A 13369-nucleotide genomic window follows, 5' to 3' on the forward strand; every position below is an offset into this window, starting at 1 on the left:
ACCCTTGCTAGCGTTGAAGGGCCTCCTCGGTTGTCTGAACCGATCGAGGGGCGGGAATAAGTGGATCATGTTGAGGATCTAGTGGGACATCACGAGGAGGATCTCGTGGTGGATCCCGAGCATGGGGAGGAGGAAGTGGCAAGCCAGAGCCTCCACGACGTGGGTGGTTGTTAGTAGTGTCACACTCCCCCGAGCAGAAGTCTCAAGGCCATCTTGCGCGCTACGTGATCTTGTTTGCCTTCCCACAGACGGTGCCAAAATGATGATGTTAAAGTTAGATCACCTTAGATAGTTGAAGTAGGATGAGCTGGAAGAGCAGAATGGATCACTGGCTCACGAGCTTGATGACCTTGAGATACCTGCGATCATAGAACACGTGAACTAGGCCGGGGGTTGATCCGGCGGAAACCCCTTCGACGCTCAAGACGTGCGGATAGTGGAAATAGTCCAGAGAATACAGTTGGTAGTATTACTCAGTTAATAGGACGTACCTTAAGGAATGAGTTCAAACCTTTATTTATAGCTCATTGATTGGGCTGAAGTTTAATTAGTTGAGATTGTCGGGCCAAAACCCTATTTGAAGGTAATTGGGCATCGGTAGTAGTGGTCTTCAATATTGGGTTTGTGGCCCATTAGGTAAAGAAATTGTAGGCCCATTGGGTTGGCCCAATTAGGCATATCAGTATCAGTACTGGTAGTGGCGTACACATCATATTTCTTTTGCAATATTTATAAGTTGTATTGTTGTTTGAGTAATGCGCATCACTAATTGAATGTCGTTAATGATAAACTTGTAGGTTATTTTAATATCTATTGTGTTACTTCTCTGCTACCGTGTTTGTTGTTACCTTAGTTATTTTGCAGAAGATTCACATGGTGTAGTAGATTGCAATCCAAGAAATAGTGTTATACCATATGTTTTAAATGATTTCACTTAATCTTGATATGGTATTTTGCGCGCTTCAAGTTTTCTTCTTTGTAATATTTAACTTAATTTCATATGTAACAACTCTACATTAAGAGATAAAGTTTATGTTTTTTATTTCCTTCCATTTTGTTTTACTTGAATTGTCACCGTTATAAAGAGATAGTCGTTTACATAAATTTATTTTTCTCATTTTGAAACTGACCCCGTCCAACGCACAAGTGAAATACTAGTTTCCTCTTAATGTTCATTAAAATAATCAAATTTCAAATAGAATCTCATCCTTTATTAATTAATAATTTTTTGTTTTGAGTAAAATAGCTTATTTACCATATTAATCTAAAAAAAAAAACACTACAGCCCAAGTTTGAATGAAATTCAAGAAACGTGTGGAGGTGGACTCATATTTGGAAAATAATTATATATATATATATAAAAAAGAATAAAATACTAATATGCGTAAGCGAGAAGAATAAGTACTCTTTTATGACCCTCCGATCAGATTAATCTCACCCGTCCACTCAACACCGACTCTTCTATAAATACCCATCCCCCTCCTACAATCGTAACTCATTCCTTCGTCTCTTGTCTTTGTTATTGGTTTGATCGCCTTTTGTTTGATTATTGCTTCTGTTTATTATATGTATCGTCGTCGCTAGCGATTATCCATTCTCTTTGGCGATACCGTCTGATTATTGGTCCTGATTTGGGGTTATTTTGTGATTCACCGCCGCCGTGTATTTGCGAGGCCGTCTGATTGTGATTTGATTTTGATCCGGCTATGCATCAACAAGGGGTTTGTTTATTATCCTGCGTTATGCGATTGGATTGTGTTTTATGTAATCGTCTGATTTGATTTTTGCTCAACCTGGTTTGAAAAAGATTCCTTGTAGAAGAAAGCACTTTGAGTATGTTCTCCTTTTCTTTCGTAATTGTATTTATATGACAATTCTAAGCAGTTTCGTCCTTTTGATCTGCATATACATGATTCTCTGCCATTGGATCTTCAAGCTGAAGAAAAGAACCTTCTCGTTGTGCGGCTGATTAAGATTTGATTCTCTTATGAAAAAGATTCTTTGTCGAAGAAGTAATTGTGTTTATATGACAATTGTGTTGTTCTGAGGTCGGTTCAGATAAGATATTTTGGCTGATTCCAAGTAGACTGTCTGGTAAAGTCTCTACCACCGGATGCTAAATTCTGCTGATTAAGATTTGATTCTCCTTATGATATATATGTGCAATATGATATTCCTCGACCTTCGATCTTTGCTTTGGACTGTGTTGTGTTCATCCACAGGTGTTGTATTCAAGTAGGAACTCGGCTCTAAGACACCAGTCAGTTGAAGATATTGTTCAATCTCGCTTTTCTCTCTCTCTCTCTCTCCCCCTATCCTCCTTATTTTTCTAACTTTAGATCACAATTTTTTTTATTATCTCTTTTAAATCCCTTTACTGCTTTATTACTATTTGGTACTTTGTGTTTTGTGGTTTTAGGAAAGGTTTCATCTTTATTTTATGGAGCTAAGCTATCTGTGCAACTACAACGATGGATCTCATTTTACTACAACTGGATAATGTGGATAGGAGCTTATGTACAACTGAATATTGTTGATAGGATCGCCAATTGCTTGAGCTAGAGATCTCGGTTGGATCTGATGATGGGAAGATCATTTATTTTGTGATTTAATTAGCTTAAAATCTTTCTTCTGTTTTTGATCGTGTACAATGTTGATCAGTGGGTTTTTGTCAGTTCCAGATTGTATATTCTTATGTAGACATAATCCTTCTCATTCAATCTTCAAATGTTTTCAAATCTATTTGGGCGATTTTACGATTGTGTGGGTTTGGATTATGTTCTCTCTTGTCCGTTAGTTTCGAAGGAAATGGTTAAAATATGATTTTTGGTAGAAGAAACAACTTAAAGTTTGAGTATTTTCTCCTTATCCCGGCTTTCCTTTTCCTCTCGAAAATTGATGGTGGATGTCCTCCCATGGTAGCTTTTGTTTGTATTTTAGTTCCATCTTCAGCAAAAGATGGATTAGTGCAGTTGGATCTGAGATTGAGTCTTATTAACGGACGACATGATGGGGGTAGATAATTTAATTTCTGATTTATTTATCTCATGAAAAATTTCTTGCTTCTGGTTGCAAATTGTGTTTTGATCGGCAGGTAGTGGCTTATTGAGATGCGTCTCCGGTACTTTGAGATAGTAGTTTCTTATGTCTCCCTCAACCTTATACGGTCCAATTTTCATATTACTATTTTATACGGTCATATTGCTTTCAAATCAATCTTCAAATCCTCTGTTCTTCTTTTCCTTTCTGTCTGCAGACATTTGCGACAAAAATGACGGTGGGCCTTCTCTTTTGGGTATTAAATAAATTTTTGCTAGTTCCATCTGCATTACTCTGGCCTATTGACTAAGCGGGAAGATAATTTAATTTTGTGTCGTAGTTCAATTTTACTATCTGAAACTACATCTTCTATAGGAATGATGAATCTGATTTTACTATTTCTTAAGCAAACCATTGGAAAATGAGCTTCAGAGTCTCTTATGTAAATCTACAGATGTGATGGATACTTAATGGGGGAAGATAATCTAACTTGTGTTTTATCTAAAATTCTTTCGTGCCTTTCTGTTTGTGGTTCTGATTTGGGTGGTTTTGCTGGTCTTACAGTCTAATTATCGGGAGCCTCTGTTGTATGTTTCTTTTCTCTATGGTCTTCTTTGAATGATAATTGATCTGGCAAGGTATTTATGATGTTTGGTTATGGAGTGATATGAAATTTAATATCATGTGGTTTGGATTTGGTTCATGTTTTCCCATCTTGGTCTGGTTGTTGGCTGGTTTGATTTTTTTTTTTAATTCTGCGCGGTCATAGGATTTCGTATTAGAATCAGATATTCGTAAATCAGTGTCATTTTCAGGGCTATCGATTTTACAATTTCCACCGCCTTGGAAAGAAATATCAGCAGCAGCTTCATTCTCGTCCTCCTCTTCAGAGTCCGACAAATCGGCATTTGTTAAAGCTAATAGGCCAAGTAACGAGGGCGCTTTTTGTGCCTTTTCGGAAACCACACCTACACTGTTTTCTTTTTCCACCGATAATGGGGCGCCAAAAACACGTCCACTGTGTGTCTTTCTAAGCATCAAAGCTGCAAAGTCGAGACTTCCAATTGTAAGTAAAGCCATATCATTTTATCCTATATATACGAAAGCAAAAAGATTTCACAACGAAATATACCTGAAGAAGAAGAAAGCTTTGCGTTTGGAGCCTTTGCGTCTCTGATGTCATTGTGTTCATTATCACTTTCTTCCCAAAAATTAAATATGCTGCAATCACCCGACATTATGTAACGAGCTGCTGCTTCTGTAGGCTGAACAATAAAAACACACGCAAAACACAAAATCCCACAAGTTACACACGAAAACAGCCCATGCTCAGAATTATGACAAGCTTTCTTTATTTCCCGATCCATACATGGAACCTCCTCACTATTACGAAAATGCCCCTTTGTTTGCTTCATGCCTTGCTTGCTGCTTAAAATGAGTTCATCGGGGGCATTATTGTCGTTGCTTGTGGTCTTCGTCTCGAGATCTAATTGATGATTTATTTACCTTCTGTGTTTTTTACCCGTCTGTTTCATTTTGTCTTAACTTTGCATGAAGTTGGATTTGAGGTTCAGAGTCTTAGCTACTGATTGGATCACGACATAATGGGGAAGTTGACGTACTTTGTGATATGTTTAGTTTCTGGGTTGTGTTTGTTAGATATGTGTTGCTTTACTTAGTTCTGTTTTATAGTTGTTCTTATCTTTGGAGATCTTTCCTGCATGGACCTGGAACTGGACTTGTGGTGACATCTTTGGAGATCTAATTCGAGTTGATATTTTGTGGCTTCAATCTAAGAAGATTTTTGACCCCTTACTGCAGATTCTAATCTTGGTTAATATATTATGGGGTTTGGGTTAACATTTTGAAGGATTTTTGACCCCTTACTGCAGATTCCAATCTTGGTTAATATATTATGGGGTTTGGGTTAACATTTTGAAGGGCTATGATTTTGGGAGTTAAGTGTTTCACTTGGAGCTACCCCATTTATGCAGCAGATGAATGTCATTTCTCCCTCTCACACTCTCTCTTTTTTTCTCTCTCCATTTCTCTCTCTCTCTCTCTCTTCATCTCTTTCTCTATTCTCTTTCTTTCTTTCTCTTCATCTCTCTCTCTACCTGTCTCTCTCTCTGTGGTTGCCCAGAGCCCTCCGCCTTCGCGGCTGCTCCCCACCTTGCGCCACCGCTCCCCTCACCTCCTTGCGCTGCCGCAGTCGCTGCTCCACCACCACCTTGTGCCGCTGCTCCGCCGCCGCCTTGCGCCGCTGCTCCGCCACGTCCTTGTGCCGGCCGTCGTTGCTCCTCCCACCGCCTTGAACTCCGTATTAAACCATCCACTTCACCTTTTTAAGTTATTTTTTCAATTTATTTTTTTAAGTTATTTTTTTAATTTATTTGTTTTGAAAAAATAAATTAAAAATGGATGGACATTCGTAAATTAAAAAAAATAACTTAAAAAGGTGAAGTGGATGGTTTAATACGGAGTTCAAGGCGGTGGGATGAGCAACGACGGCCGGCACAAGGCTGTGGCACAGCGGCTCAAGGTGGCAGCGGAGCAGCGGCACAAGGCGGTGGTGGAGCGGCGACGGCGGCAACGCAAGGAGGTGAGGGGAGCGGCGGAGCAAGGAGGTGGGGGAGCAGCCGCGGAGGGCTGTGGGCAGCCACAAAGAGAGAGTTAAGAGTGAGAGATGAAGAGAGAGAAAGAAAGAGGAGAGAGAGAGAAAGAAAGAGATGAAGAGAGAGCGGAGAGGGAGAAATGACGGCTGGAAAAAAATGTGGGAGGGAGTGAGAGAAAAGGTTAGGGTTTTAAATTGTAACTAAAAGGGCAAAACGGGTATTTTAATTTGTCTAGGGGTCTATCAAATTAAGATTAGAATTTGAGTTTTTGACTAGAAAAGAAAATTCATAGGACCTATCCCTATATATTTTAAAAACTAGGGAGGTATCCTACATTTCCCCTTTATATTATTGGTAGTGTAAGTTTTATTATTATTGTTATTACCCGAAATGGCTAGTTTCAATCCAATGCAATCAGAAGATAATTTTATCATCAACTGTATTTTAAATTTGTCAAATATCAACTAAAATATTATTATTTAATTAATTTTAGTATCATAGGTTTTAGTTGACGTACCAGATGGATTCTTAATTTGTCGAATTACTAAGATATAAAACATAATATAATTATTATGTTTCGTGCCTTTCTGTTGGTGGTTCTGATTTGAGAGGTTTTACTGGTCTTCTTACATTCTAATTATCGGGAGCGTCTGTCATTTGTTTCCTTTCTCTGATGTACTGTCTAGGACTTCTTTGAATGATAATTGATCCGACAAGGTATTTATGATGTTTGCTTAATATGCAATTTAATATCCCGTGGTTTCGATTTTGTTCATGCTTTCCCATCCTGGTCTGGTTGTTGGCTGGGGTTGGATTTGTTTTCTGCGCGGTCATAGGATTTCTGGAAAAGGAAAGTGTTTCGAGCTTTGAGCATATCTCCGTCTTTTCGTAAAATTTGCGTGTATGACAATTTCATGTTATGTTTTGACAAGTTCGGTTGCTACATATGATGGTTTGGACTGTGTTGAGTACGATAGTGATGCTAAGTTATATATTCTTATCGGAAGTTCGGTTTGAGTTTTTAGAGTCTTATCGGAAGCTTCAAATTGCAGTTCGATCTGAGGTCTTAACTTAATGTGGTTTGTGTTACAAAGCTTTCGAATTTGGAAAATTCCACAAGTATGTTCTACTTCCCTACCATTGAGTTTATGATTTGTCTGTCCTATTTCTGCCTAAACTGGTTTGATTAATTATTAATTATATCATCAAAGTGCTGTTTTGATTACTAGCAGATCACCCTTTTTTGGACATATCTCCCGTTACCGAATGTTAATGTTGATTTCGATGTTTCCAGTCCACTGATGTAGGAGGCTGGGGCCGACACATGGTTTATCGTTATTTAGAAGTCGACATCATAAGTATTTTTTTGGTATGAATATTGAAAATTTTAGATGTTAATGTAGTCTCGCATTGTATTTCAAAATTTTATTTTTATGTATTTTTCTTAACTATTTCAAATATAAAAATCAAATAATAACTACATGGTTATAACGTCATCTTTATGTAATCAAACACATTAATGTATATTATTCAATTTAAATTTCTATGTTAATTAAATTAATATCCAATTTAACATTAATCAAGTTCAATCTATGTAGCACGGACACGGGAAAACAGGGAAACGGAAGCGGGAAAACTTTGTTTTCCAAAAAGTTGGATACGGGAACGTGGAGGAAACGTGTAAATAATAAAAATATACGGGTGCATTCATAGTTTCTAAAAAATATTATAATGTTTAATATCATTTCACAAATTAAATTTGGGGCATATAAATTTATTTTAGTATGGAATTAACATCTACAAAAATATAAGGGTCCATTTGATAAACACCCCTCATATGAAAAATATATAGGGATATGTCTACCTCTAAAAATCTTCTTTTGAGATATCCCGGAGATGCAAAAGTACTATTGTGCCCTTATTTGCAATTTTTGTCCAACTACATTCAACATTTTCACAAACTGTACTTATCATTTTGGACCTGCATTTAGTATTTTTGTACTGCATATATCATAATTTTTTATTTAATAATTTTTTTTATTCTTGTATATATATTGTACCTTTTTTATTATTATTGTATTTTTTATAATTTTTTATAATTTTTTAGTTTTTATTAATCTTTATAATTTTTTTTATTAATTCAAATTTTGGTAAAATTATTGTACTGAAAGTATACTACACATGACTACAATGTGCTACAAGTTCAATAGTCATGTATTATATATAGTCATGTACTGTCTTTTTACCCCAAAATTCATCTACATTAACAACAAAATTCACGATTTGGATCTTGATATTATAAATCAACTAACAAACAAAAAATGAAAAAACACAACCATATGCATATATTCTTCAAACATGAACAAGCATTATTGTACATTAAAAAACCTATAGCATACATATAACTATATGTTACTACATATGACTAGAGTTATCTACAATTATCTATAGTTATATATCGTGATATAAAGTCTAGACTATTGTAGCATGAATCCAACTTCACAAGGCACTTCATTACATCTTATTCTCTGCATCTCATAAAATTATACAAGAAGTCAAACCTGCGACAAAAATATACGAGTTAAAGAGAAAAATGGAACATGCGAGTTAGATTACATGAAAAATACAAAAAAAAATGGTTTTTTTTTTTTGATAAATTTACTGTACTCAAATCAACTACAAATAACTATAGTATACTACAAGTTCTATAGTCATGTATAGTTATATGTAACCATGACTATACATGACTGCATATAACTGTATATGACTACATATAATTGTATATTACCTGACCCAAATCACTCATCTAAGTAACCACTACTGATTAAGTTTCTACTACAGACAAACAAATCTCTTACACTTGAGGCATTTCGGATCATTTTCAAAATAAATACAAAAAATAAATGACGTACGATTTATAACAAAAATAAACAAGATAAGAATCATAGAAAAAAAATCAAATTAATCCAAAGAAAAAGATTATAATATTAATTGTTCACAAATATTGAAAAACATAGTAGATCAATTAAAAAAACAAAGAAAAAATAAAAGCATAGTAGATCTGAGTTTTTTTTATAAGAAATAATAGATCTGGATTGAGCCGTCCCTCAACAAAAAAAAAGAGAAGAAACTAAAACAATAACGTAGAAACCATTTCATCAAACGGAAGTAGAAAGAGATTTAAAACGAATTTAAAACAAACAGACCCTCATCCATCATGTTTTTGGCATCATCGAGTCTATTCAATTTGGATGGGTGATTCAAGGCGGCGATTGGCTTCGAATAAGCGAAAAGGGGCGGTGGCGCAAAGGCAGTGGGAAGTAGCGGCGACGACGCAAGGAGGAGCAGCGGTGGTGGCGCAAGGAAGAGCAGCGGCGGCGATGCAAGGAGGAGCAGCGGCGGCGGCGCAAGGAGGTGGGGGAAAGCAACGGCGGTGGGCGGCGCAAGGCGGTGGGGGAGAAGAGATGGGCCGCGGAGGGCTGTGGATAGAGAGAGAGTTAAAGAGAGATGAAGAGAGAGGAAGAAAGAGAGAGGGAGAGAGAGGGGAGAGATGACGACCCATAGATAGATGTGGGAGTGGAAAAGAAAAAAAGCTAGGAGTTAGGGTTTTAAATTGTAATTAAAAGGGCAAAACGGGTATTTCAATTTGTCTAGGGAGTCTATCAAATTAAGATTATAATATAGGTTTTTGACTAGCAAAGAAAAATCCATAGGACCTATCCCAATATATTTTCAAAACTAGGGGGTTATCCCACATCTCCCCAAAATATAAAAACACCACTAGAAGTGAAAATGAGACATAATATTTAAGATTTTTTTAAGCTTATGCAATTCGGAGTTTCTATTTAAAATGAAACTTAGATTTTTTTTGTGTGGAAATACGTTTCAAATATTTCGTTATTAAAAGAAACGTCCCCGAAACTTTTAAATATTTATTGAAATGGCCCCAAAACGTTTCCGACAGGTGTCATGGAGTTTCGATTTCCGAAATGTTTCCGAAACATGGAAACGCGTGTGGGTTGAAGTATCCGTGCATCATAGAGTTCAATAATTGTTAAACATAGATTTTCAATTTAATGTTTTTAAATAAAATTAATGTATAATTATTTCCATACTTATCAAATTCAATAATTTTTAAAGATCGATATTCGATTTAACTTTCTTAATCTTGAATTTTGTTAAAAAAATACAAAAAGTATGACGATTTCAGGTACAATTACCGGAAACTCATGAATGAGTTTTGGATAAATGCACCCGGATTTCATTTTTTAGAATAATAATTTTTTTGTTCATTTAGGGTAAATACACCCAAATCTCTTGCAAGAGTTTGAGTTCATTTTACACGGGATTTGGGAGAATGAACGAAGATAGACAAAAATATTATTTTTGGGCTTTCTAAATACATATGTAAAGTAAAACGGTAAATATATATGTTTGAAGCAATTTGCTAAACACGCTTGGGTACCAATGCCCTTTTAAATAAGGACAGTCATATTTTCAATTTTGCTAAAAGTTATTCGAGCAACTTAATTAGAGAGCTTAGACAGAAAATAGTCATCTAGAGACTGAAAATACTGTATTATCATCCAACTTACCCGTCCTTAAGACTACATTCACTTCAGGAAAGAGTATTTCTTCCACTTTTCCGCCTCTCCCTATCAGTACCTGGCCACCGACCGCCTAAATTCCTTCACAACGTCATTGGAAAAAAAAGTTGTTTTTATCTAAGATGTCTATTATTAGTCCAAATTCTCCAACTAAATTAACTATTTTTAATCTAAGCTGTCTATTTTCTACCTAAACTATCCAACTAAGTTGCCCTAAGCCACTTTTAGTAAATTCAAAGTAATCGAGCGTGCTGTTAACTATATAAAATATTTTTGATTAACTTTTAGCCAATCCATTTGTTTTTACTTCAAACCTGTTGTTGTATGGGCAAAAATTATAGAGAAAATATGTTGTTTATTTGAAAACATAAATAACAAAAAACATCCCCACCGATTCGTAACAACCAAAATCCCCATCGAATTAACTGTTGATCGAGTTTTTTAACAGAAAATGTGTACAATCTATTATACCTTCTGTTAAATGGGTGAAACATAAAAGAAATATTTGAAATTGTGTAAAGTCTATTTCCTGGAATAAAAAAAAATCGTGAAAAGTCACACCGTAAAGGGGTTGATGTAAGACGAAAACAAACTTCAGTGGGTTTTTGGTATTTACGAATAGGTGAGGGTGTTTTTCGTTATTTAGCCTAAGTTCAGGGAGTTTTCGTATTTTACCCTAAAAAAATATATTAAATTGAAAAAGGTGAATTGCATTTTGCACCCCACAATTAACCCTAATTGGCGCTTTGCACCCCAATATTTTAAAATTAGCAAAGTCCACCCTCAAATTATATTTCTCATGGCACAATGCACCCCACATCAATTCTTTATGAGAGTTTAACCCAAAAATCAATATGTCACAATATATTAACTTTTGAAGGGATTTTCATGCTTGATGGTATATTAAAGTTTTTAGTTTAACAAAAATATACATAAAGCCTTATTTTAATTAATCCATTTAACTACACATTTAAAAAATAATAATAATGTCCAACAGTTCTCATTCTATTTTTTTAATATGTATTAATTTTATGGAAAATTAGGACTTTTTGAAAATAAAAATTGAATTAGGAATTTTATATAAATTCTTTATGCAAGACATAAATCACCAGTTACGTTTTTTTTTAAATTTTATATACAAGTCAAATAATTAAAATAAATATTAAGTAAGAAAACAAAACATAGAAGAATGAAAATTGTTCAAATGTGTAAAATATGACGATATATTATTAAGTTTTGGCAAAAATATCACAACAAATTGAGAAATGAGATGTATTTTGTGAGGTTGGACTTGGCCAATTTTCAAATGATAGGGTGTAAAATGCCAAACACTGTTAATCCCGGGGTGCAAAACGCAATTCACGCAATTGAAAACTACGCCTTTTATTTGAGCCCAACGCCTGCAGCAGGAAACACCCAAAATCAAAAAACCACGCGCCTCAATTCATTTAGCTCTACAAACCCTAAAACCAGAAAGAACATCGGCAAAGTAATCAATCGGCCATGTCAATAGAACACCATACCTCAAATCTTCCGAGATCATCGAAATTATCCTACTACACCTACCGATTAAGTCTCTTCTTAGGTTTAAATCAGTTTCCAAATCATGGAATTCCATTATCTCCGATCCTGTTTTCACCCACACCCATCTTCAATTCTCGAATTCTCCGCATCTCTTTCTAATCAAGAACAGATCTTTTCAAGGAGCTTTTTCCCTGCTTAAATTAGAAGCTCAAAAATTCCACAGAGAAGCTGTATTAAGCGGCCCATATGGCTGGAATACAGTGTTATGCCATTGCAACGGAGTGCTTCTGTTAACCGATTCCTATTTCAAGCCCACGTGCTACGCATTGTGGAATCCATCCACTCGTACGGAGACGTATTTCACTTTCAGATACACCTTTTACGAGGATATGAATTACGGGATCTGTTACGATCCTGCGATCCACGATTTCAAGGTTGTTTTCGCTGCCGGAAAGAATTACGCTGTTTTTTGTTGCAAGACCGATACTTGGACTCGTAGGGTAGGGTTCCCGTTCAAAGGGACCCATTCGGGGGTTTTTGCTGACGGAGCTTATTATTGGGTTTGGAGAGACAAAGAGGATGTTAGACACGTGGTGTATTTCGATTCAAGAATCGACAAGCTCAAGAGATTGCAGAAGCCTAAACAACTAACCGACGAGGACCATGTCTCCGTGGCTTGTTTGAAAGATAGTCTGTGTTTGTACTGCAATGCTTTAGGGGATGAGACGAAGGTTCGGTTCTGGATTAAGGAAAAGGGCAGCAGCTTCAAGAACTGCTGGAACGAGTTCTCGGTTATTGAGAATGTGCAGACTTCGATTTGGTCGTTTAGGCCACTTTGCTTTCTGGAAGACAAGATTGTGATTCGATTGGAAAGTGCAAGATTTCTAATATATAGCCTTTGTGACAATACTTTCGAAGAATTTGTAGACGATGAGTTGTGTTTCGTTGATTTGGACCCGTATAAGAATAGTCTATTCTTCACTAATCTGAATGCTGTTTCCAGGAGGAGACGAGTTATTGTTATAGATTAAGACTCGCAGTCTAGTTTGATATATATTGACTGGATGATGAAGGCTTCTTGGATGCTCAATCTATAATTTGTTTTTAAATTATTAATTAGACGCGTCTTGTTTCTTAGCTAGGATTTCTGTTGCGTTTAGCTCGTTTATTAAGGTTAGCTTTCTTTATAAAATTCAATCAGATTATTCGTTTCACGACATTGTCATTATCATTTTGTAATGAAGCATTGTACTATGTATGAAAGAACTATGCGTCAGTTAGGTACGCCCGGTTTCTTGCAATATTGTGTTTATATACCGGAATGGTTCTAGGAACGCTAACCCAACTTGAAGAAGTAGCATTCGAACATCCGAATATGCTTTGTGTGCCAAATTTGTTTAGTTTTCCTTAAAAGAAATTCGACTAGTATAAGTTTGTATAAAATTGCTGCCAAGGAAGTTTAGGATTTGAAAATTGGAAAATTGTATAATTTTTAGCTTGTTTAATATTGATTATAACGTGAGCTTCCATTATAGAATTCAATCAGATTATTCAGTTCACAACATTGTCATTATGATTTTCGAA

General features: G+C 35.7%; 1 protein-coding gene across 1 annotated transcript; it reads left to right on the forward strand.

Moving 5' to 3' along the window:
• Nucleotides 1–8905: 8905 nt before the first annotated feature.
• LOC148771626 (uncharacterized) lies at nucleotides 8906–12816 on the forward strand. Its single transcript, XM_088815150.1, has 2 exons — nucleotides 8906–9135; nucleotides 11847–12816. Exons 1-2 carry the CDS (start codon nucleotides 8906–8908, stop codon nucleotides 12814–12816), a joined length of 1200 nt encoding a protein of 399 aa, XP_088671276.1.
• The last annotated feature ends 553 nt before the right edge of the window (nucleotides 12817–13369 follow it).

Source organism: Erythranthe guttata, chromosome 3, assembly GCF_056151865.1.
Source record: "Erythranthe guttata isolate IM_541 chromosome 3, IM_541, whole genome shotgun sequence".
Classification (NCBI taxonomy): domain Eukaryota; kingdom Viridiplantae; phylum Streptophyta; class Magnoliopsida; order Lamiales; family Phrymaceae; genus Erythranthe; species Erythranthe guttata.

Coding starts and splice junctions, on each gene's coding strand:
- LOC148771626 (XM_088815150.1), top strand. CDS start 8,906: ATGGGTGATTCAAGGCGGCGATTGGCTTCGAATAAGCGAAAAGGGGCG. Junction 9,136..11,846: donor GAGATGGGCCGCGGAGGGCT/GTGGATAGAGAG, acceptor GTCTCTTCTTAG/GTTTAAATCAGTTTCCAAAT.